We start from the raw sequence: 27140 nt of genomic DNA on the forward strand, positions 1-27140 counted from the left end.
CTGCAGAAGCTGCGGGCAGCTTCGCAGCCCAGCGCTCAACCGCTGCGCCACCGGGGAGGCCCATATTTCTTAATTGAAAAAAGAAAAGAAGCAAATAGTTGTTACTATAAATCAAAATTATTTTGACAAAATTATGTTTTGATAAAATATATAACTTTATTATTATTAAAAATTACTTCTACCATTTTTAGACATTTCATCATAGACAACATTAAAAGAACACGAACACAACATAAATGTCAAATTTTTTAATTTTGAAAGATACTTCTATAAACACTTAATATTTAAATTATCATTTTAGAAATAAAATCTTAAAACATTAATTGCCCTATGCAATATTTTTTATCTTTGTTTCATGATAACGTTTTTAGATATAGAAAAATGCTTTCATTTTGCATTGACTTTGGTCAAATTTTTAAGAGTACTCAAAAGCATCTTCAACTTTAAATTTTATGGTACTCAGAACCCAGAAAATAAAAAATTTCCTGAGAAAAGAACTACTACCTAGAAAAACTATTCTAAAAAAAAATCAAAAAATCTTCATGAAGTCACTTAAGGAGGTCATTTTAACTCATATATCTTGATGGATCTCTGTTTTGCTGTTTTGATGGGATGTTCACAAATGCAGAGAAATTATCTACGGAACAGTGACTTTTTGAAAAACCAAATTTTTTAAAAAGACCAACTCCATACTTGGGAGTTTTTTTAGATCAGTAAAGACTAATTCCTAACTTTAACAAATTAATATTTACATTAAGTTCTTAGATTGAAAACATTAAAATCTTAAAATTTAAAACAAGATGTTATTTATTTTTCTTTCTAGATAATTAATTTTTTAATCTATTGTTAATTCATGCACATTGTTACAAACCACACTTCTACTCAGATTAAAGAGCTGTATCTCTATGGAAACTACCTTTAGTAAAACGAAGTAGCAAGTATATCTTATCTTGTACTAACTTTTGTTAATGAAAGAGAATTAAGAGTTGGATAGTTTTATACAAATGAATTTATTTTTCCTGCAGGATTTCAACAATAAAAAACAATTTTTTAAAGCTATAAATGTAGGGTGTCCCTGGTAGTGTAAGGGGTTAAGTCTCAGGACTGTGAGGCAATCTGCAGCTGCTGCAGCACAAGTTCAATGCCTGATGCCCAAGTTTGATACCAGGGGCCATGTTACTAACCCACAAGATGCAGCAGACCTCCTGCCTCACCTGTTGCTCCCCTCAGCAGTGTATGTCAGTCTGCCTGTTTTGCTCCTCAGTCTGTCTCTGGTGAATCCTCTCACCCTCTATACCTCCCTACCTCCCCCGCCACCCCCACCCCCCGCACCTCTGGCCTACACCCCAGCTCTTGTATGCATAAATAATTAAAAATAAATCTAAAAAAAAAGACTATAAATGTAAACTTTGAACTTAAATGTGAATGAACAAAATTGGTTTTGATTACAGCTAGCTTTTGCTCAAAGCTATGTTCTTCATTTTTCCTTTCACTACCAGGTGACTCATTATGTCACCCTTAGCACTTATTGTTCTAAACAAACTATAAATCTACTCAAACAAGGCAGTTTTGTTAAGGACTTGAGCAATAAAGTCCCAGGGACTAGTTCCCAGAAGCAATACTATTAAGCCAACATCAATCAAATCAATGCAAATTGTGTTCCCTATTAATAAAATGGGTTAGAGCAGCCAACTTACTTTCTTTACTCATACTGTTAGAGAAATGCCATACTAACTTATTTTGTAATATTGATACCTCATGAACCATTTAGATACACACAACTATTGAACCCTGAAGTGACTTTCCCAACTATCAAGGCTTTTATGTTGTGACTCCTACAAAGGGTATTAAAGAGAGAAGTAAATAGCTTGGCTTGCCCTAAAACAAAATTTTCCAAGATTGCCCTGTTCTCTATTGAGTTTTTCCTCAATCCTGTGTTCTCCAAAATTCTGTTTTCTGATGATTTGATGCCACTGACATTGGGTTGGTTTCTCATCACTTAACATTCTTCAGTTTTTTTCTGTTTTTTGTTTTCCTATTTTCTTCCTCCTTGTCTTTTCTACTTTACTCTTTCTCCAGGTATGGCTTGGCTATGATCACCACTACCAGCTCTTCTTTTTATCACATCAACAAACCAAATCAACCATATCACAACTTCTGTATTAATGAGAACAATCAGTATTTCCTCACCTTGAATTTCTGGCTGCTCCATAATGTACATAATGCCAGAAATATAATAAGATACAATGGGAATATTCTGTTTCAATTTAGGACTATCAAGAATGTCAATGCAATTTTGATAAATAGGTCACAGAATATTGAAGCAGCATCCTACAAACAAAAAAAATAAGGAATTCTTTCTAATTAAATTTCCTTTGCTTTTCAAGTCCTTTGAAAACCTCAAGACTTTTCTTTCAAAACAGTATCTTTTATTACCAATTCACAGAATAATTAACATTAATCTTACCCTTCATAATTTTTAATAGCTTCACACATAATTGTTACATGTGAGACTAAAATACATTGATCATTTGATTGAATTCTATTTAAAAAGTTTTCACATAATATGATGTTGCTATCAATAAAAATTTTCACACTTCAAAAATAATTATATGAAAGAAGATATGTAAATTCAAGTCAAATACCAAGTTCAATTCACTTATTAGAGCTATTTTATATCTACTTCTAAATATCTAGGGTCCTTTATGTCTCACTGTTAGTCCTTTTTCCAACACAGCTAAAGGATGCATTTAATTGGCCCCATAATACAGAACCATGTGATCAATGTTACTGACAGAAAATTAAAGAAATCAAATGAAAATCTTCTCCCCCCCCTTCTTTCAGCCTTTTCACATAAAATTTTCCTTTTATAACCAATCTTTTCTTCATGCTCTCTTTTCTGGACTTTTGGTGTCAAAAATCTGAGAGTAGACATGCAAATTTTTTATTCTTTCATGGGCCTAATAATAAACCTGGACAACCAGCTTTTTATCCCCTCTACCTCACTTAGTTCTCCAGTATAATTCATTTACTTCAGCTTCTAACTGACACAGATTCTCAGAACTGCATATGTCCATCTAGTTACTCTTTCCTGTCAATCATTTTTAACCATCAAAATATTCGTAATTTAGCTTCATCATTAAAATGCTATCTAAAAGCATGTTTGTTCCTTTGAGAGTCATTATTTGTAACATATAAACATTAATTATTCAGTTTTTAATGTATTTATTTTATACAAATTAACTTTAAATAAGTTAACTTACTATTTTTTTCTTCTGGGATTTTAAATCATCCAAGGCTTCATCTAAAAAACAAGATTTAAATCAAAGCCAAATCAGTTATTAAGAGGCTTAGACATAAGGAAAAATCATGCCAAATTATATACATTAATAAACTGCAAGAAAACTTTCTCATTTTAGGATTTCTCTAAATTTTACTGATGGACACAAAAATTGCCTTTACCATATATACTTCATATTAGCCTTAATTATACAATGCAAGTATGAAAAAAATGGACTCTACATAAAACACTTTTCCAAATTTAAAACTATATTTTCAGAAACATGGCTATTACTTTTCCTTCCTTTCAACATCCCACATATTTTATTTATAAAATGAATACCAAATTTTTCTTCATGCTTGGAAATAAAGATGTTCTCCCTACTTATAAGGAAAGAGGCTTATAATTTATTTTGTTAAATAATTAAAACTTCAAGATAATGAGCACTAAGAAAGAAGAATTTTTGAAAATCTATATATATATCTGAGGAAGATCTTGAAAAGGAAAGAAATACTAATTACTTTTCAAAATTAAGCATTTCTAAGATTTGTCTGCTTATTTAGCTTAGCATAGTGGAATACTTCAAAGGACATCATTTATGGGCCTCCCTGGTAGCACAAGGGGTTAAAGCACCATACTATGAAGCAATCCACAGCCTCAGCAGCATGAGTTCAATCCCCAGCCAGCCAGGGAGCAACCCACATGGTGAGGCAGACATCTCCTGTCTCATCTACTGCTCCCCTCAGCAGTGTATTTCAGTCAGTCTGCCTGTTCTGTTCCCCACTCTGTCTCTGGTGAATCCTCTCACCCCTGCAACTCTGGCCTGCAAACCCAGCTCTTGTATGCATAAATAAATAAATCTTGAAAAAAAAAAAAAAAAAAAGGACATCATTTACAATGAGGGGAGCAGCAGGGAAACAGGAGAGGTTTGCTGTGCTATGTCGGTTAGCTCCCTGGCTGGGGATTGAACTCATGCTGCAGTGGCTGCTGATAGTTTCATAGTTCTGAGACTTAACTCCTTGCACCACCAGGGAGGTCCCCTGTGTTTATATATTTTTTAAAGTCTCTTATGGGAAGACACCTGGGATATATTTAAAAATAATACAGAAGGAGGAGTAGGTGTTGGTAAAAACTAAGCAATATTAACCATGAGTTGATAATTGTTAGGTTTTTGATAAGTACACTAAGGTTCATTATATTATTCAGTTTACTTTTGTATTTGTCTAAATTTTTCTGTAGTGAAAGTTAAAACAAGAAAAGAAAAAAGTCACAAAGTTCATTTAAAATGAAAATGTATACATCTTTGGTTAATTATAACTCACAGTTTTAAGACCTCAAAATATTTAAAATCTGTACATATACAGAAAATAGACAGGAGATTTTTTCATAATTTGCATATTTCAATAAAAACAAGTCAAGGGGTTTTGAAGTTTAAAAAGATAGTGCAAATAAGAAAACTAATGCAAATAATAAAACTAATCAAAAGATGTATAACTATATTGTATTATGTAAAAACATAGTTTTAAAAGATTAAAAATAATTTCTCTTGGTTAAAAAAATGCATTATTGTTTTATATTTGAAATATCTAAATAAACATGGTGAAAAGAACACAAAAACAGAACTTGATCATTCAACCTTTAAGTTTTACATGTTGTAAACAACTCTTCACTATTTGCCACATCATTTCAGTAGACCATTTCATGACATGCCATTCTATCACAAACCAGTATACTGTAAAATGGGCTTTTTAAATGTATTTATAAAAACTTAGAAATTAAACTTACTATTTCTTTCTGTTCTCTTGGAAAAGAAGAAAATAAGCACTGTTCTTATGCTCCAGATGCTATAGAAGAAGCAAATTTCAGAAACAAAAAAACATAAGTAGGATAGTTGGCTTCAAAATCATATTAAAATGAAAACAAATACACATTTTCAACATTGTTTCCCTCATATTTTGAAAATCAAAAATCTTTCAGAAAACATCAGAAGTCTACCTGTGCTTTGAAAGGAAGCATTCTCAATCTAAAACCCATGGATAGTCTCAGAGTCTCCCTGAACTGCAAAATTGTCATTGTATGTATCAGTGCACTTCTCTGGAGAGACCATAGCATTCATCATAATCAAAAGGGTCTAGGAACCACCACAGCACTCGCAGAAGATTAAGAACAATATTATAGAATCCCTCTTACAAAGAAAGCATCAACTCCAAAAGCTTGCCGGAATATTCCTATGCATTAAGAAAAAAGCATGTTTTACAAATCCTGAAACTGAATAAATATAAGTAGCTACTCCTTCCCTGTTAAACATTGGAGGGATCTTCTCTACCCAATAGGAACTATGTGGAGAGAAAAATAAATCTTATCTTCAAATAAACACTTGGTAAGTAAACTCAGCTAAACACTTCCTTCTAAGATTTTATGAGGAAAATTCTACAAGACTTACATTAGTAATGCATCAAATGATATTAAAGGAATTAAGAGAAAATGACCCCAATCACAAACTTGTCAAGGACAGCTCTTAAATTTAATGCAAATACAGAAAAATACCTGTCTTCATAGAACACAACAAAAATACATATGCAAACATTATTCATCATTTTTTAAAAAATACATTGTATTGACTATAAGCATGAAAATCAGTTCTCTCTGAAATATATCATTGCTATTCTTGGGAGTAAGCCGGCAAGTTAGCCACCAGTGAACCCTGTCTCCTTGTATTCACATCTTTGTGTAGTCCTAGCCCACTAATGTTGGTAGGTGTGACCATTATTGTGTGGCAGAAGTGATAGTATGTCACTTCAGGATTAGGTTATAAGAGATTGCAGCTTCCACTGTGTGTGGACCTCCTCTTTCACTGCTATCTTTCTCTCTTGGATAATTTGCCCTGAAGGAAGTCATTTGCTATGCCATGAGGACATTTTGGGAACTTTATAGAAAAGCCCATGTGGTGAGGAACAGAGGTCTCTGGCAAACAGCCAGAGAGGACCTGAGGTTTACCAACAACTACAAGTGGAACTTAGAAGTACATTCTCCAACCTTGAGATGACAGTAACCTCAACCAACAGCTTATTTGCAATTCATATAATATATGAATAAAAGCTCCTAAGCCAGATCACCAAACTAAGATGCTCCTATTTTTCTGACCCTCAGGAATTGTGAGAAAGAATAAACATTTGCTTTAAAGCCACTAAATTCTAGCACAATTTGTTACACAGTAATAAATAATACTTTTTATAGTATGAGAATTTATTGTTATGATATGAAAACACAAAATAACAGGTACTGGATTTCTATAAGTAAACTTCTATATGGTACTTGGACAACTACCTAAACACTAAAAAGACACTGAAAACTGTCCTAAGGGAAGGGAGATAAGAAAAAAGAAAAGGGAAAAAGGAAAAGGAAAAAAGAAAAGAAAAATTCAGTGCTTCAGTGTACTAAAAGGAAAAATATTTAAATACAGCAGAAGACCTTAAACTCAATATTGATCTAATCTTCCTCATTTTTACTAAAATATTAACATTGCATAAATTTTGATGGTTTTTTATCAGGCTTCATGTATGAAGAACTTCTAACCTATTTCATTATTCCTGCCATAAGCACTCTTTCCAGCAACCACATAAATCCTATCCAATTTATTGAAAAAACATCTAATGATATTTATCAACACATAAAACCAAAATGAAGAGCTATACAGTTCTCAATATTTATAATCAATTAGACTATTTTGTCAGTTTACTTTACCATCAAAGGTATTAGCAAGAATTATCTTCACATTCAGACAAACTACTAATAAAGATTCATTTTGTTATTGGGAATAAGATAAAAATGTCTTATATTTTTTGATATGATGCAATGCCATCTCCCCCACTGATTTGAATTGTCATCTTATCATATATAAAAACCATATATTCAAAAATCTTTGGGCAATTTATTTCTGGATGCTTGTGTCTTTCTTTGGTCTGTATGTCTGCACACTATGTCAAAATTTCAATTAATGAAGTCTTCTAATGCACTTGATGCCAGATAGAACCTTTGCTTCTCATTTCTCTCCTTATTATAGAATTTTCAAGACTATTTTTCCATTAAAAATTGTGGAATAGGGCCTCCCTGGTGGTGCAAGGGGTTAGGACGCAACCTATGAGGCCATCTGCAACCACTGCAGCATGAGTTTGATCCCCAGCCAGGGAGCTACCCACATGACGCAGCAGACCTCTCCAGGCTCCTGGGCTGCCCCCCCTCAGCAGTGTATTTAAGTAGATCCACTTGTTCTGCTCCCCACTCTGTCTCTGGTGAATCCTCTCACCCTCCACACCTCTGGCCTGTACCCCATTTCTTGTATGCATTAATAAATATTTAAAAGAAAATAAAAACTGCGGAATAAGTGTGCCTAAATTCTTTAAATTTAATTTTTTATTGCAATCATACTTTAGAGTAATTCAAGAACAACAAATCTCATTACAATACTGAGTCTTCCCATCTAAGAACAAGATTTGTCTATTATATTTCAGCACATAATTCTTATATTTAAAGTACAAAATCAAATGGCAATCTATCAAAATTCAAATATCAATAAAAAGAGATGCCTGCAAAATGATTTTTTACCTACTAAAACTGAGAACATCTATTTCCTCGAGTAAATATCAAAAGATGCTCATGGATACTTCTCCTTTAAGAGACTATAGTTGACAAGAGATATTTTGTATTCTTATTAAGTGCTATGAAACAAATGTTTCACTTTCTTCAAAATGCTACAAATTACATTTATCAGCAACCTCCTATCTGGATTGAGGAACTGTCTATTGTGTTCTTCTTGATAGAAGGGGGTGTGGGAAGGAAGCATAAAGTTGCATAAAACGAAACCCTTATCCTTAATGACTCTCAATATATGTAGAAAAACAGGAAAGCATAAGAAACAGGGACAAGATCATTTCCCTCAGTTCCTTTATTAAAATTTCTTCCCTATAACTCCATTTTAAAAGGCAAAAAAATATAACAGTGAAAAAATCCTCTGAGAAGACCAGCATTTTATGATAATTGGTCTCTGAAATGATCTTACAGAGAATGAAATTTCTAGAAAATTATAATCTATAAGAATAAGAAATCCAGGAATAAAAGTCTGTAAACTGGCTTGCAGGATTAGTTACAGGTAGAAACAAAGTTTAAGGGTTGTTCACTCCTAGAAAATGAACCAAACTCTGCCAAAATAATGTGGAAATTCAAAATTTAATTATAACCTAAACTGTCCCCCATTATGGAGCATGACTCCCACAAAGTTCAGCATCAAGATTATAATTTAAATTTCAATAATAGTAGAGATGAGAGATGTACTACTGAATCTGAAGGCAGAAAAACAAAAGGTTGGAATCATCAAGTTCTTCTATATTGAATCCTGAAAAGAAGATGCAATAAAAATTTTTTGTTTTATTAAAGATTTTATTTATTTATTTTTGCATAGGCCAGAGGTGTAGGGGGGTGAGAGGATTCAACAGAGATAGAGTGGAGAGCAGAGCACAGGGATTTACTGAAATGCACTGATAAGGGGAGCAGAGGGTGAGACAGGAGAGGTCTGTTGTGCATATGTGGGCTAGCTCCCTGGCCAGGGGATGGAACTCAGGCCTTCGCTGTGGGCCAGCTCAGTGACAGCACTGAGACTTAACCCCTGGGCCACCAGGAAGGCCCTGTAATAAAATTTTTTACTGATATTCTACTACACAAGATGATTTTGAAACAGTTGTGATTATACAAGATATTCTCAGTGCTGTACCCACAATCTCTCTGTTCGGTAAAAGTATTTGGGAAACACAGACCTCACAGACAGGAGTCACTTTTTGTAGTTATAAGGTTTATAGCTATAAGCTGATGAGTAAAGCAGTATATTTTATTGCTCCTTCTGCCTCCTGGTCCAGCTCTCAAAACTTTGGTTTTCAAAGGAAAAAAGTCCAGGGATAAAAGCTTAGACAATGTAGTTCAAATTACACACAAAGAAAAAATGCTCAGTGCTAAGTTTTCTCTTACCACAACATCCACCTTCCACCTTCACATTGTTGTATTTTATTTCATGCTTTTTTGATTGCCATCAATCAGGACAATTCTATTCTTTGTTGATAACTGATCTATGCTTCCAAAAGTGAAGAGCTCACTGAAATAGGAGCTGCAACTGTTAAGAACCAGGCCACAAATATGAATGAGACCAGGTGAGAAATGGTTTTAAAGATTAACAAGTCTAGAAATACTAGATACAACTGATACAGGACAGGCAGAGTGATACACAATAAGAACAATAAAGCTACTTCAGCAATCAAAAAGAGAAACTAAAGCCATTCGCAGCAACATGGATGGAGATAGAAGAGACTATGCTCAGTGAAATAAGTCAGAAGAAAAAAGAAAAATATAGGATGGTTTCACTTACAGGAGTAATATAGGAGAACCAAATAAGGCATTAGGGAAAAAATGATAACAATTAAAAAATAACAAACAAAAATGAACAGACAACTATAAATCAGAGGCAGGGGAGAGAGAGGGAAAGAGATCAACAAGAGGGAGGGAAGAGCACAAGGGACTATGGTGATGGTGCACAGGTGAACTGGTGGTGGAAATTCTATGGGAAAAGAAAGCAAATATTGGAAAGAAAATGAAAAAAACAGATGTAAAATATAAATAAATAAATAAATTTAAAAACATAAAAGGGGGGAAAAAATGGAGTTCCAACTATTTTGGACTATGTCACAATGTCTGACTATAGTAACTGCACTGTTGTATCCAACCCACAGACAATCCAATACCTGATATTAAAAGGTCTATGTAGAAAAAATAAATAAATAAAGCTACATATTAGGACAGTAGAAAAACCAAACAAGAAATTATGAAAATCCTTTAAGAAGTTAAGTTTTCTGCTTTTAAAAACAAATAATGTATGATTTAGTCCCCAAAACAGGTCAGTCTGAGTCATAGCAAATCCAGTAGATCACAAGTTGTGCATAGCTATTAGAATTAACAGCTCACTCTCTTTCTTTTGCAGTTAGATATAAATTTTTTTATAATCATAAAATCAATTATTACATGGAAATGGGTTACAAGAGGACTTTTTTATGTTTTTAAAGATGTTTGAATCAACTAAATATCTCTGACCTATTGCATTTGTTTTCTTTCCTCTCTTGATGAAAAAAAAATAGAAAGAAAACATTATAAAATCTACTACTCAAACCAGGATAGGAAGCATTCCAAAAGATTTCATAATAGAAGGGAAAGAAAGAAAAGGGCAGAGACAATTATTTTGCAGTACTACATATGCACTCAATTTTCAGTTCTTCCATCTCATACAAAGCTAAAATTTTATGAGCCTTAGGAGTTCCAATTTGAAAATATGCCCTTGACTGTATACTAAATAAACAAAATATTTTCTACTATAAGTCCCAAAGAAAAAGATCCTATCCTCCCAAATGTCAACAACAACAATAATAATAACAGCAATAACAACAACAAGCATTGCCCTTTTCCCTACCACCATTTCCTCCCATCAGGTTGTCTCAGTTTTACTTCCAAAATTTCCCACTAGGCATTCCACCACATCTACATCTTTAAACTTCTGTAGCAGCTTCCTAGCTGATTTCCCTATTTCTACTCTTGTCCTACTCTTACCCAATACCCAGTAGGCAACATACATGATCCTCTCAACTTCTATCTCATCATGCCATTCTTCCACCAAAATCTTTACAAACGTCCCATTTCACCCACAATGAAATGCAAACTCACCATCACCCTCCCTGATCTAGATTCCACCTGATTCTTCATCACTCTTCATGTCCATTATACATTCCAGATACACCTATCTTCTTGACCTTCAAGTGAGGCATGCTCTCTCTTAATTCACAATTTTGCAACTCATTTTCAGCATTATTTCATAAATTTGTTGTTACATTTTGCACAGCATGTTACTTTGATGCAGTTATATATTCTAATGAATGTCAGTCTTCACATTTTCTGTTCTTTCCTCTTGGAAAAATATTCCCTCGACTCTTAAGATTTCTGCTTTTGATTTTGGAACTAAACAACACATTGATGTAAAAAATTCAAACAATATCAAAAGTCTATGTAAAAAAATAACTATTTAAAATTCCAACACCTGGAGAGAATTACCATTAGTGTTTTGGAGATAATCATTTTATACATTTCTCTATAACATACATTTCTCTGTATGTTCAAATAATCTCTCATAAATTCCAACTTATTCCACACTGCCTCTTCTCATCCTTTAGTTCTCAACTCAAAAAACCACCTCCTCAAAAAATGTATAACAAGATCACCCCAAAGTAATATATTTCTAGATCATCACCCTGTTTATTTTCTTCATAACATCTCTCTCTCACTAAATTAACTGATTATTTGCCTCTAATTTTTTGTCTGTCCAACCCCAAAAGAACATAAACTCCATAGGCAGAGATTTTGCCACTACTTGCTTAATCAGTAGGGTCTAGCCCTGTACCTAACCAATGCAAGTGCCCAATATTTACTGAAGGAACAGAGGGTGGCTTTGACTAACATTCATAAGCTGCCAAATCCTAAGTTTATATCTCTTACTCAAATTTCTCTCCTGAGCTTCATACTCATACTTACCCATCTCAAATTGGCAGCTCTATCTGGATAGAAAATAGGTCTACCAAAACTGTTCCTCTTCATGTTGCTTCCTACTTAGATGAATGACACTGCAATCAACCACTTTTCCCACATCAACACTTGAATTTTATACTTGATACAATTCTTCCCTCACCTACATGCACCAATCCCCAAGTGTTCCTCAGTTCTAGCTCCTAAATGTCTTCATCCAGCTACTTCATTCTGTCCATCTTCTTCTTTTCAACCCTCCTCAACCCCACACAAGTGCATTTCTCTCCAAGACAACTATAATAACCTTCTAACCTGCCACTCCAGGTCCAATCTTATTTCCCTCTAATTTATTCTCCATGCTGTAGCCTCAGTGGTATTTTCAAAATAACAATATGACCATGTCATATTCCATTTTTAAAACCTTGAAGGTGGGCCTCCTGGTGGTGCAGGGGTTAAAGTCTCAGCACTATCAAGCTCTCACCAGCCACTGCGGCCTGAGTTTGATCTCCCACCTGGAAGCTAACCCACATGGCGCAGCTAACCCTCTCCTGTCTTGCCAGCTGCTCCCGTCAGCAGTGTATTTCATTAGATCCACCTGTTCTGCTCCCCAAAGTGTCTCTGGTGAATCCTCTCACCCCTATACCTCTGGCCTATACCCTAGTTCTTATATGAATAAATAAAAATCTTTTTAAAAAATAAAAAATAAAATCTTGAATGTTTCCCTCTACTCTTAAAAGCTAAAATCCTTATCATAGACTATAGGGCCCACAAGAAATATCCCTTGCCTAGCTAGTCAGCCTTTTTTATATAATGCAATTTTTTGCCTTTTTCAGTTCTTTAAACCCATTATGCTCTATCCTCTCGCAAGACCTCAAGTATGCTCTTCTGCCTAAAACACTACCTACTCACCATGTGGCACCACTCTTTATACACATTCTCATCCTTCAGGTCTCAGACCCAAATATCACTTCCTCAGGGAGGTTATGGTAGGCAAAATTCTAAAGCTTCTCCCCTCTAAGAGTTCCCTCCTTTAACTATACAATGAAACAGCAATATAGGTATTGAGACTTTGCAGATATAATTATTACTCAGTTGATTTTAAGAAAGGAGATCATTTGGGGGCCTCCCCGGTGGCGCAGCGGTTGAGCGCTGGGTTGCGAAGCTGTCCGCAGACTCTGCAGTGCCGGTTCGATCCCCGGCTGCTCCCCGGCCACCGGAGGAGGGTCCCACATGGCGCGCAGACCTCTCCTGCCGCCCGCTGCTCCCCTCAGCAGTGTACTTCGGTCCTTCTGCCTGCTCTGCTCCCCGCTCTGGCTCTGGCGAATTCTCTCACCCTCCCACACTTCTGACTGTACCCAGTGCTTGTATAAACAAATAAATAAATCTTAAAAAAAAAAAAAAAAAAAAATAAAGTTCCATAAAAGATTCAAAAAAAAAATTAAGGAGTCAAAAAAAAAAAAAAAAAAAAAAAGAAAGGAGATCATCCTATGGGTCTAATATAATCACTTAATCCCCTAAAAGCAAAGCTTTCTCCTATCCAAGGGAAGAACAGGAAGTCAGGAGATGCAGATGCATGAGAAATCTAAGAACTTGGTTGAGCCTGGAAGCAGATTCTCTCCCCAGAAACTCCTAAGAACCCAGGCAGCAAATACCTTAATTTAGGCCTTTAAGACACCAGTAAAGAATAGAGTCAAGCCACCTGAACCTCTGACACACAACTGTGATATAATAAGTGGGTGTTGTTTTAAGCCACTAAATTTGTGGCAGCAATAGAAAATGAATACAAAGGCCCTTCCCTGACCCCCACCTCTACCCCAATCTGAATTAGGGACACTGTTAAAACATTTAGCACTTCTCTTTCATAATATTCATCACATTTGTTAGCTCATTTAATATATGCAGCCTAAGATCTACAGTCAAAAATAACATATTTTTGTGTGCTACAGACTCTATAATTCAACATCTAGACAAGTGGTATATATACATGTTTGTTGACTTAATGAACAAACTTTTTATTCAATTATCTAACAAAATTCTCAATCAAGATATGCCTTTTGTTAAGTGCTATACTATAAAATATTTCTATAAGTACCAACCGCTTTATAGGAGTAACTAAAAGAGGGGGAGAGAAGTGGGATGAATCAGAATCATTGAAGTAGTTGTTCATTTTGGTCTACAAATCCTCCCCCGACTTGGCCCTACTGAAATGTCCACTCTGTTCCCAATACCCCTAGGGGAATATAAGCATCAGCGGCGATTACAAAAGATTGCCATAAGAACCATTATTACTAATATCACTGGTCATATTCCTTAGGTCATATTCCTTAGATTATAAAGGCTTAAAATAGTTGTCCCAAAGTTTTAAAGAAATATTTTCAAACTGCAAAACCATGCAAAATTTATTCAATCTAAGACGTTACTATTTCATAAGAAAAGGAGGCTGAATATATTAATATATTGGAAAGAGAAAAGGTTAAAGAAAAGAACAAATTTACTTACATCAATGGGAAAGCAAAAAATGGGAGTGTCATGGTAAGTCTTGCTGTAAATTCATCAGGAAGATACCACAAGTATACAATTAAACAAGTAAGCAGATAGAGAACTGAGGAGTAGAGAATTAATCTTCCAACCAATAGTTTTTGTAGTCTCTGATTTTTTTCCCTAAATTCTTCCAATGCTTGAATTTCCTGTAAAGAGAAAATTATTGTTTTTAAATCTCAAACTTCATAAAGAAATTAAAATGTCACCACAAATTTTAACATGATAGGTTAATAGGAAAAACTTTTAAAATTCAGTAACATATAATACTTTAATATTTTAAAACAGGAGGTAATACAAAAAAGAAAACTAAAAATAAAGTAAAAAATAAGTGAAAATACCTGTTCTGTCAAATCACTTTTTAAATGTGAAATTAAGCTACTAATTTACCCTAGTAAATCATAGATCAAACTGTGAAACTGGAATCAGTAAACAATATTTGTTTAATCAAACAAGCATTCATTCTCCCTATAAAAGATCTTAAAAAGATGTGGCATAAAAAGAAAGAAATAATAAAACTTAAGAGAACCACACTAGAGTCTTTCAGTTTATTCATCACTCTCAATATTCCCAAGGAATAACAATTTTTGATAGTGACAAAAATATGAAAAGCTGTAAAGTCTATCGCCTAGTAAAAATTGTTACGGACTATCTTGTAACTGATTTAATCCTATTTGGAACACTGATTTACACCATGCTGTAGATCTAATTTCATTCTAACATACTCTGTAACTTAACACATATTTTTATATCACTGGTAGACTTTGGATTACTTTGAAATCATACAATATCAAAGTTCTCAGGTGTAGCTTATAATTTTTAAATTCTCATACCAGAGCTGATCTTCAAAATAATACATACGAAATTAATATTTACTTAACACCTAAATTAATTAAAATACCCACAGCCAAAGAACATACCTTATCTATATTTTCCAGAACTTCTACAGTTGAAGGTTTTGTCTGTTAGAAATGAGACAGCATTAAAACTTGTTACTGCAAACTTAGAACTCTTTGATTTATGATAGGAAAAGAATATTTTAACTCAAAATTTAGTTTTTTTCAAATTTTAAGTGACATGGACTCCTATATATTTATCTATAAGATTTAGATTTAAATAAAAATTTTAATTACAAACAGAATTAAGCATTTTCCTACTTAACTACTTTCTGTCCTAGAAGCACTTTCAACTGTGAGCTCAATGTTTACCATTTTTTAGCTCTAACAGAACACATTTGTATAGAGAGAAACAAATTTTCCTCCCAGAAATTTTCATAGATATGATTATTTAAAAGAATTCATGTATTAAAAAATTCACAAACCAAAGATGGTCTGATTTGCTATGGCTAAAAGTTCACTTAGGACTCTGTAGGTGAAAATCAACAAGGTACCTTCATTCTGAATTCCTAAAATACTCCTCTGAAGATCAGATTTTAAAAGGACATCTAAGAATACTTTAAAATAGAAGAGTCATCAAAGTTATTTTTATACCACCTAGATTAAAAGTCAACCAAAATGGTTCATACAACACTTGAGAAAATAGTTACCAATTATACACTCAACATCAATGAATATCAATTCATTTTAGTTCCCACAAGAGTTGTTAACATTAGGTTGAACCATATGAAATTGCTGTTATGTAAGTCAACGCTGTTAAGTACTGGCAATTTCACATGGTTCAATCTAACAAGAAAGACAAAGGAAGAACAGATAAATTTGATACTTGGGCAGAATTGTAATAAGGTTTTAAGGGGCCGGGGAAAGGGGATCAATAAAATGCCAATCCAAAAAACAGCTGTTTCAACAATAGTAAAAAACTAAAGTATGTACCCTGCAAGTATTGCTAGACTCCATAATTATGGTAATAAGGAGTAAAATAAGTAAGCAATGTACAATAGTTTATCCTAGACTACATTACCTTAGATTAGAGAAGAGCCATTTATCAAATTATTTTATAGCTCTAAATTTGAGATTTTTTTTCTAAATGCTTAACCAATAAAATCAAACATGGTTTTAGTTTTATTTAACCTATAATTCCTGAAAGCACGTTTAGTGTAACTTGAGTAAAAATTTGAACAAACCTATTTAAGCAAAAGGTATAGCCTATAAAACATAAGTATTGTATAGAATATTTAATTTCAACTATCTTTCAAATAGAGTGAAATTTAAGCAGCATAAGAAGATAATCATTTGAATAAGAATAGAAAAAATAATTCCAAAATAATCTATTAAACAGAGAGACATCAGCACCTATATAACAAGTATAACAATTAAAGCCCAAATGAAAAACAAATATGTTATAAGAAAGGAAAAACATTAAACAGAATTAGGAATAACATCATACTACAACTCAAATCTATATCACAAAGGAAATTTTTACAAATAGCTTTATGTGACACTTTAATGTTAGACTAAGATAAGGTTATAAAGTAACTTACCCTCCATCGAGAAAATAATCCACCCATCTTTTATTTGTAGAAACTGGGCACAGTAATAAATATCATCAATTGTTCAAAGGGATTCGCAGCTAGAAATAAAGTATTTTTAAAATTTTAATTAAAAAATTAATTATAGCACATCCATTGTAAAATTTAAATGTTGCCCACTGCCTAAAAATATAAAATATTTTTATTTGGACTCCATTTAGATGGAATTTAATTCAGTCCTTAAGATAGGGTCCATTTTTTAATATTCCTTTTTTTCTGAGCCAGTACATATTTTTTAAAAAGTGAAAACAAAGCTGGAAAAGTTTTTTAAATGGTAAGGCATTTAAAAATTCATACCACTTCATATCACTTCACGATTTTCTGACCTTTAAAATGGGTATCCTATGTTATTATGCTAAGAAAAATATTCTATACATTTAATTCTACATGTTCAAATACAACCATTAGCTGTGTCCCAACTAAACTAGTTAATTTGGAATTAGGGTTGTTTTATCTTGTTTAGAATAACATCACCTTACAAGTAATAATATAAAGTTAACTGAATTGTGAATAAGGAGATTACAAGGCTGCCTGTGATCTTGAACAAATGTTTCAGTCTTGATTTTCTTTTCTGAAAATTAGAGTTAATACTGTTATAGAGCAACCCCGATATTAAACGGGTTCCTGGCTGTGGGTCCTCACCCGCGCGCTTTAAAGGGACTTATGAATACTCTACTACAGACACACACAAAAGGTTAAAAAAGGTTTATTTACAAGAGAAAAGGAAATAAGGAAAATGTACAACTCAGGGAGGAAATAGGGAAATAAAGTCTTTAATGCGTCCTACCCGATCTGACGACCTGGAAACCCAAAGTCACTCTCAGAGCTGGCCAGACGCTGAGAGTTGGCGGAGAGCCAAAATGGGGATTCCCCAAAGCCCACGTGTCTGCCTTTTATATCCACCTGGCTGCTTAACCCCACCCTCAGGTCCCAGCCAACTTCCCTTTGGTGGTGATGGGATTTGGAGTTCCCAGTGTCTTTGGCTTTGACCTGGAGTGGGGGTGGAGTCCACAAAGCCTATATGGAATTAGCTTTGGGACATCCTTTTCCCCCTAACAATACTACCATTTTTGTTATTACCATTTTACAGATGGAATTAAGTGCAAAGAGGTTTATTGATTTCCCCAATAACTTAGAAGAACCATGGCCCAACGCCATTCATTCTATTTCAGACTTCTAGTCCACCACTACTGTTCAATACCCAAATAAACATTTCTCTCTGAAACTGCATACATGTCCCTCAGGTTAGCTGATCTCTTATGTCACCTCACTTTATATCCCCTTCATTCAGCTTTTTCTCTAAGATTGGAAAATGTATTATCATATTACCATATGCAAGGAAATATGTTCAGCAATATTATAGTGCAAATCAATTTACCAGTCAATAATTATATAAATTTTTTTAAGTTGAAATTCTTTTAAGTTGAGATAGTTAAAGTACACTTTCAAACATATATTTTATGAGGTTTCAGTTATGCCAATGTATAAAACTACTTCACTTTCACCTAAAAAAGTTAGATAAGCCATAATTCTTATTTTTTAAACGATAAATGTAATCACAAAGTAATGCCAGTATCATGTAAGCACATTCACTCTCCAACACTATTTATGGTTGGAATTAGTTTAAAACTTACCTATCTTGCACTTTCTTGTTAGGGAATTAACAGTCTAATTATAAAATACTCTCACAAAGTGATTTTTGAGGACAGAAATACCTATAATCTATCCTAAAAAATTCCGAAGTTCATAAATATAATAAATAAGCCACATTGAAGTTGAAATCTAAATATCATTAATCCTTCAACATTATTTCAATATTCAAATTTCTCAAATGAAGTTTCCTAAAATACAGAAATTTTAATAAATAAAAACATAAGTTGCTGAGTTTAGAGAACAGGTAGCTCTAAAACCTAAAGATGTGGGCCTTCCCTGGTGGCGCAGCGGTTAAGCACTGGGCTGCAAAGCTGCCCGCAGCCTCTGCAGCGCCAGTTCAATCCCCGGCCACCAACGATAGTCCCAGAAAAAAAAATTTTTTTAAATAAAATAAAACTTAAAGATGCTAAAAATAATCACCAAGAAAGGTGACTGCAGCAGGAAGATTCAAATGAACCTAATTTGGTATCCCAAAGTACACAACATCCCACTCTTTGGGAATTAATATATGGTATCTAGCGCAATGTTTTGTACAAATGAACACAGCTGTAGCCTTCAAGTTAAGTTTGAAGCCATCACAAATCAGAATTTTTAGTATTTGAAAGTAATGACAATAATGATAACATCAGTTAAACACTTGTTAGGCACTTAGTCTCTAATAGGCCCTAAAAAACTTTTTTTTCAAAATTTTCAAGTAACCACAGAAAAAGTAAAAAGAAACCAAAACAGTCAATCTTTTTTTTTAACTATTTTATTTTATTTTATATATTTTTACATCATTTCTCATTTTTTTTGTTCAACTTTTTTTTTATAATAAATTTTATTTTTATATCCCCCATACATTTGCAACCCCCCCATTCTGACCCCAATCCCTCCCCCCCTACCCCCCACTCCCCAAAAAGTGTCTCTGGTTCATAGTTTTTTGTTGATTTTGATTTTCACTATTTTATAGTTATTCATTTTCCCTGGTCTCTTATTTAAGTTCTCTAGATTCCTGCTATGAGTGAGACCATCCGGTATTTTTCTTTTTCTTTCTGGCTTATTTCACTGAGCATGATCCCTTCCAGCACTACCCATGTTGCTGCAAATTGCAAGTGTTTATCTTTTTTGAATGCTGAGTAATATTCCATGGTGTATATGTACCACATCTTCTTGATCCAGTCATCTATTTTTGGGCATTTGGGCTGTTTCCAAAGCTTAGCTATTGTAAATAGTGCTGCTATAAACATAGGGGTGCAGGTGTTCTTTGGAATTGATGTTTCTGTGTCCTTTGGGCAAATACCCAGGAGTGGAATTGCTGGATCATATGGAAGCTCTATGTTTAGTAGGTCCAGAAATCTCCACACAGCTCTCCATAGTGGTTAGACCAGTGTGCACTCCCACCAACAGTGCAGGAGAGTTCCTTTTTCTCCACACCCTCACCAACATTTGTTGTTGCTAGTTTTTTTAATATGTGCCATTCTCACTGGTGTAAGATGGTATCTCATGGTAGTTTTGATTTGCATTTCCCTGATTACAAGTGATGTTGAACATTTTTTCATATGCCTGTTGGCCATTTGCATTTCCTCTTCAGAGAAGTTTCTTTTTAGCTCTTCTGCCCATTTTTTTGACAAAACAGTCAATCTTAATGCATTTATTTTAACAGAATATGTCCAACATATATCAGTGTATTATTTTTGAGAACATTATCAATATAAAAGTATTAATGAAACATATTACTCCTTGTTGTGTACTATGCCATCAACATTCATGTGTAACTTTTACTTGCAGCACATGAATTCACATGCTTAATTTTTATTTTTCTCAATTTCTATCTCTTTATTTTTGAAATAATTTTTTGACTTATGGAAAAAAATGCAAAAATAGCATAGAGATTCCCATGTAATCTTCATCCAGCTTCCCCAATGTGAACATTTTACTTAATTGTAGTCTAAGGGTCAAAGCCAGGAAACTAACATTGGTACAATGCAGATTTTAATTGACTTTTATCAGTTTTCCACTTATATCATTTTTCTTTTTTTATTTTTTAAACATCATTGTTTATTTTTTTTTCACACTACAGTATTTCTCCTCTCAGGTGCAGTTACCATAGTTTTTCCACCACCAAAAAGCCCAAAAGGCCTGGATCACGCGCCACCACACTCCCCTCCCCCACCTTCCCCACACTCTGGCTCTCCCTTCCTCCTCCCCTTCTCCACCCCTGAGTCTCAGATGTAAGTCTGCTTTTAAGGATCACTTTTATAGTTTGTCTTTGTCTGATCCTTTGGTTTCTCTAAATTCCACATTTAAGTGAAATCACTCAATATTTATCTTTCACCTTCTGGCTCACTTCATTTAGGATAATTCCTTCAAGTTCCATCCATGTTGCTGCCCTAAAACACTTTACATGAATTTTATCATTTACTATTGCCCCATTTTACAAATGAGGAAACTGAGGATAGGGAAGAGATTTGCTAATTTTCCAAAGATACTAAGTAGCAGAGCCAGAGAGCATTTTAGTTGTAATTTTAAAAAGCAAGCAGTTATTTCCAGTAACACAAACTTAAAAAAAAGTCTGCTTTATATTCTATCAGGTTATATTGGAATATTTATAAGATATATGAAAGCAGCTCTAACATTCTCAAGGTGTTGGTAAACAGACCTACTGAAGTAGAAAGTGAGTTATAAACACAAAAGACAGTGTTATTACAGTGTATCACATAACCCAAATTCTTCATTTGATTAAATTTGAATGCTTGAATATGTATGAAAGAGAAGCTAAATGATTTACCAAAATCAGGTAGCTCCAGGTAGGAACAGAACTGATACTCTATGTCTGCAGACACTACCTTTGTTTATTCCATACACCAAATGTCACTTTTAAAATAAGTGTAATATGAAATGAATGCATAATATTGCAATTAAAACCAACTTTGACATCAATTATTTGCTTGGATAACTGTTTTGGTATGAAAGAAACAAACTAAAAGTTTAGCCTTTGTTTTGAGATCCCTAAAGCAGAGGATTGTGCTTTTAAATTTGTCCTCTAATGTTAGGGTAATAGTTAAATGACACATCCATGATTTCAGGTTCATAATGAAAGAATCTAGCCAACCCTCATCATTCCAATGATTTTCCTATCAAATTCTGATATTTGTTAAAGTAACTGATTTACTATAATGCACATGCAATGGTGATACTTTCCAATAGCTCTAAAGGCACAACAACATTTCTCACCTCTTCTATTTTCAAACACTTTCCACACAAACCTTTTAACTGTAATTTCTGATACCCATCACTTGCTATGAAACCTTGGGCAAAAAAATCACTTCACCTCTCAATTTTCTCACATGCAAAAGAGGGATAGATAAGGACCCTCTTAAATGTTGAACGGCCTCAATGACATAATGCATTCTAAAGTATTTACAGCAGTATTTACTAATTTCTCAATACAAATTATGTTTTCACTGCTGTGGTTGGTGGTATTCCCTAGTCCATTTCTACTTCTTTCAAAATAGGAAAACACATGAGAACCAAATAGCTAGCATTTCTTTCTGAAGCATAAGTCAATTTGTTTGCCCTTGAGTGAACAAATGGCTCAGTCTCAAGTGGCTTCTCCCCAAGAACTCTTCCATGGACAGCTTTTTTTTTCTGATATCACAATGGGACCTAACATGGTCTTAAGAGCTAGGCACATTTACTGTCTTTTACAGTAAATATATGTCTCCCACATTAATTGAGCGGTATCAATTAACTTTTAAACAAGTTGTGGCTTGGGTGTTAGAATTTTAAACCTTAAAGTAGCTATTCTTAATTTTTTTCAATTCACTTGAACTCTCATTAAAAGAATGGGAAAAATAGGTCTGAATTCAAAATATGACTCAATCACATATTAGTTATTTAATCTTGGGTAAACAACTACCTAGGCCTCACTTTGTAAAGTGGTAAAAATATCTACATTTCACAGAATAGTACAGATTAAATTAAATTATATATCACTCGGATATCACTTGGCACAGACTAACAAATAGTAAATGCATAAGTTACTGCCATTATTATTACTAGTTCCAGAAAACACATGCAGTACAAACAAAACTTCTTATATGGTACATATTTCTTTCTAACTTCTTATAAAGGGCCTATTTTGTAATTTTATTTATTTTTTATTTCATAATTTAAAATTGAAAAATAAAATTAGTGTTATAGCTGAGATTGTATTGCTCTTTCTCTAGTATAAAAAATAAACAAACAAAATAACTCTACAAACTCTTCCATTAAAATAACCTTTGTAGTTAAAATAGCAAAGGGAATAGCAAAGAAGTTTAGTTTTTTGTTTATCAAGTTCCAATCTGAAATAAAAACTGTGCAATCACTAACAACAGCACCTCTATAATACAAAGTACTATTTAATATTGAAAGTGATTTCAAATTAGGGTTCAAATATCCTAATTGAAAAGGCAATTATAAAACATCCCAAGCCACATTTATAGCCCAGAAATAAAATTATTGGGGGAAAAAAGTACACCTCTAAAACACTTTTATGATGTGATGATTAAATTCTGGTTTTCATGGTAGGCCAACTTTTATTCTGAACTAAATACTATCCCCAAAATGACTATTTGAATAGAAAGATTTCTATATGAAACCATACCTGTTTTATAATTACTTAAATTCTTCCTCTTATATTCTCCTTCTGCTTAATAATATATAAACACTGTATAAGTTTACTAACAGCATTGGTCTGCTCTCAATAGATGACAGACAACCTTAAAATTATAATTTTAAATGCACCACTCCTGTTACCAAAAAAAAAAAAAGTGTTCGAAATCAACTTGCTCCTCCTAATATGGAATTATGGTGGCTACTAACCACAACAGTTGCATTCCTTGCCAGTTTCACATTTGCCCGAAACCAAGTTCACTCACATCCATACAAACTACTATCGAACAGGGCTGGGTTTTGTCAATGACACCCAGGCCACAGGGAAAAGAGAAAACAGCCTACACGAGGCACCGCAACAGTCAGTCACAGGCTTTACTTAGCACTATGAGGACACCAGCAGCAAAACTGAGTTCACCAATCCTCTCCCCTGCCCCTCCTCCTCCGTCTCCGAATTAAAACTGATGTACTTTAGATCAGCTCCTCTTCTGCCTCACCTAGGACACCTACACAGCCTCGCCCTTTCCTCGACACCGCCCACCCTCCCTCCCTCAAAGGACTACGGGTGTTTGCACAGAAGCTTCTCCAGATTGCACATAATCCACGCCCACACTCCAGGGCCGAGCAGCATGACACTGACAGTTTTCAACCTCCTTATCTTTACAACTCGTGCCCCTTCGCAAGCCTCAGGGAAGGAACAGAGGGAGGAACAGCAAGGCGGCAGCTCAGCGAAGGGCGCCGGACCCTCCCTCCCGACAGAGGTGGACCAAACTGGGGCCGACGCCCAGCTCCACCCAGGGACTCCCGGAATCCCCGAGAACAGGGCTGGGAACCCGCTCTGCCGTCGGGGAGAAAGAGATCTCAGCACACCAAGTCCGCCCCAGTCGCTGTGCTGCACAATCCAGGGGCGCAGGAGGCGCGGTCGGGGCGGCGAGCACCGGGGCGCGAGTTTCAGCAGCCGCGCCGCAGAGCGCTTAGGCCACCCGGCGCCGGGCGGGGAGAGCCGGGCGGGGGCATCCAGAGCGCATCAGCCGGGGAACGGCTCAGCGCGCCTCCCCTCCGCGGAACACCCCCCAATTTCCCTCCTCTCGAGCACCCTACCTTCCAGAAGAGGGCAAAGCCCGGCGCTGGAGCCCACCCCGGCCAGCCTCGGCCGCCACCGCGCAGCGGGCTCCGGAGCAGGCAGCCGCCGCCACTGACAGAGCGGAGGGCCCGGCCCACGCCTTCCCATCAAACCCCGCGCTCCCGCCCCGGCCAATCGGCGCCGCAGCCGGCGCGCCCCGCTCCCCCGTCACGTGACAGGGACCCGGGCGGACAGTTGGGGCGGGCGGGGCGAGCGGGCGAGCGGGGCGAGCCGGGCGGTTGGCTGGAGGACGCCTGTCCCGGGGGCGTCGCGGCCAAGTGGGCTGTGTCGCGCCGACAGGTGCATCGCGGCTTAGACGCTCACCCATGCAGTACTTCCTAGTCGTCCGCTACCGCCTTTTCCTTTAAAGCCCGTCCTGCCGAGAAGGGTTGGAGAAAGAAAACCCCAAAGTTGGTCCCGGGGTAGTTCTAGAAGGGGAGAGACGAGGGGGGTCGAGCGTGGAGATGGGCGCGTCCGGAAGGAGCCGGCCTGGGAGAGGCCGGGATCCGCTGTCATCCAGCTGGCTGCAGAGCGAGTTGGAACTACATAGTTTAGAGGAGCCCAGTTCTCACACCAGCCCGTGGAGAAAATTCAGCCTAGACCCCAAGAGGGCTTGAGGCTTTTATCACGCGTGGACGTCAACAAGGGTCATTTGATGAGTGGACGCTTACCTCACGGGGTGTGGTGAGCTTCACACGTCGAAAGCTGTTGCTGTCAAACCTGTAGATAAACACATAGCTGAGTTTTCTGTCTTAAAACTCTGACCTCAAGAGCACTCCCTTCACAAGTCTTGCATGATACATGTGCCCACGAATAAAGCACCCAAACTATATTTGACTCAGCTTTGAAACTTTGCCTAGAAAGTGTTAAGTTTCCAAGTCAACTGGGAAAGGCCAGTCTAAACAACAAATGATACTCGAATGAGAACAATACCAGAGATAGGCAAAAGGTAACCTAGGGACCGGTAGGAAAACGTTTTACTTCTGAGTGCAAATATGTTTCATGTGATTTTCCTGTTTTGTTTAGTTACACATATTAGAAGTTTTCATGATTTCTAAGGAGTGTAATTGTTTTAAAGTGCTATGTTTAAACTTTGACAGTGCAAACAGGTTTAGTAAGACAATACACTGAATGGTCGTATGCCCTTGGAAGAATAATTATACTGAAACTGATTTAGGACAGAGCCATCCGTGGTTAGTCAGCCCCATGGGGAAATTGGGCTTCCCTATGGCACTGGCTACCATAAGCGCTAATGTGATTTTTGGTTTCTCCAGTGTGTTTGTTTCATATGTCGATTTGCTGTTGAAAAACTGGCTTGGGCTTTGTGAAAATTCTGTGTGTTTGTGTGTAATTTGTTTGTAGTGACTTGCTAAGAGATTTTAATTTATGGAAATTGTTCTGTGCCAGTTTTACTCAAAAGATTAGGCAGTACATTGGACCATGTGGCCAGATCAAAGATGGCGTCTGAGGCCACTTGGCTGGCTCTTGTAAAATTCAGAGGTTCTTGTTGCTAGGACTTTGGAACTTCTTTTTTTCTTTCTTTTTGTAATCTCTGCTGTCTCATAAGCATTTCTAAAGGCAATAATGGTTCTTCACTGGTATGTTGCTTTGTCTTTGGCTACTTCCTGCTCTCTGCCTGATGGATTTTGCAAGCCAATTGTGGAGCAGTGGTGTTTAAATTAGCAAATGTATGCCTGGATGTTAAGGAAAGAGTAGCCTTAAGCAGTAACTGGTAATTGCTGGTATCCTTGATGGATTCTTGGAGATAACTTGAATTTTTGCAAAGTCTGGATCAGAAAAATTAACAAGATTTTGTCTGAGTCTGAAAGGATTTGCTACTGTGAATTTTGTCTACAGAATTTGTTTTGGGCATGTTTGCCATTTTGAATACTGGATTTGTTCAATTGCTGGTGTAAGACAAGATTCTAAGTTTCTGCTTCCTACTGAGGAAGGTCTGTTATGGAAATCACTCTTTAGGGTGCATCATATAAGTGTACCAGGTTTTCATACCTGTGTTGTTGTTGTCCCTCCCTAGTGTGGGGGAGGTGTAATCTGTGCTTAGATGTTTAATCTGCTCTTTCAGCTTCTGTCCCAGAGTGGCTAACAGAAGTAAGGAGATGACTCCTTTTAATTGAAAGTTAATTACTGATATTTTGCTTCTGCTTTTTCAGGTTCTATTCCAGGAAACCCAAGGAGTGCCTGCTTGGTGGCTAACAAGAGATGACTCCTTTTGCTTAAAACTTAACTTTTATTCTTTCAGTTGCTGTACAGAATACCCCAGGATTGACTTCTAATAAAAAGTCTTCAACACTGAAAACCCTAAGGTGATAAACAAGGTCATGTAACTCTTGTGATTAATAAAACTTTTCCTTCCTATTTCCAAAGTCTTAGGTTTGTAGGATGACAACTGGAAATTTTTCTGCCAGCAACACTCCACATTTTTTTTGGACTTTGACATTTTTTTTCTGAGCCTATGGAGTAAAACTGCAGTTACCTAACATATTCTACGTGGCATAACTAAAAAAAACTGTCTTTGTCTATATGTTGTATGTCTGTATGTCCTTGTGTCTGTCTTGGCCTAGAGAGGTTGAAAAATTGGTATACGTGGTGCCCATAGACGTTGAAGAAAAAAAAAGTCTCCAGTTATGAGAAAAACTAAAGGTTATGGTTTGATTGTCAACATTGTGCTACTGAACTAAGCCGGTGCCTTCATAGAGATTTAATATTGTTGTTTCTGCTAATTTTCTGATATTTATGGCAAAGCTTCCCAGAAATCTAAATTCAAGTACAAATTTGGTAGCCTGTCATTTGACTGA

At 35.6% G+C, this 27140-nt stretch overlaps 1 protein-coding gene across 5 annotated transcripts in view; it reads right to left on the reverse strand.

Moving 5' to 3' along the window:
• The window catches only part of LNPK (lunapark, ER junction formation factor), a 59875-nt gene extending 34842 nt beyond the window's left edge, over window positions 1-25033 (reverse strand). Inside the window, exons 1-6 of one of the 5 annotated variants that reach the window (XM_037523580.2) lie at window positions 24996-25033; window positions 16863-16951; window positions 15346-15387; window positions 14387-14574; window positions 5066-5124; window positions 3264-3304 (exon numbers count right to left, since the gene is read on the reverse strand). In XM_037523580.2, the coding sequence (XP_037379477.1) occupies window positions 3264-3304; window positions 5066-5124; window positions 14387-14574; window positions 15346-15387; window positions 16863-16889 (357 nt within the window). In that variant the 5' untranslated portion in view covers window positions 16890-16951; window positions 24996-25033. Of the gene's footprint in view, window positions 1-2190; window positions 2332-3263; window positions 3305-5065; window positions 5125-14386; window positions 14575-15345; window positions 15388-16862; window positions 16952-24302; window positions 24406-24648; window positions 24951-24995 lie in introns of those variants that run through there. The other 4 variants (XM_037523578.2, XM_037523579.2, XM_037523582.2 and 1 more) reach the window with 4 other exon arrangements.
• Between the last annotated feature and the right edge of the window lie 2107 nt (window positions 25034-27140).

The sequence above is a fragment of the Talpa occidentalis genome, unplaced genomic scaffold (assembly GCF_014898055.3).
Source record: "Talpa occidentalis isolate TD23 unplaced genomic scaffold, MPIMG_talOcc4v2.1 talOcc4.3, whole genome shotgun sequence".
NCBI classification, from domain to species: domain Eukaryota; kingdom Metazoa; phylum Chordata; class Mammalia; order Eulipotyphla; family Talpidae; genus Talpa; species Talpa occidentalis.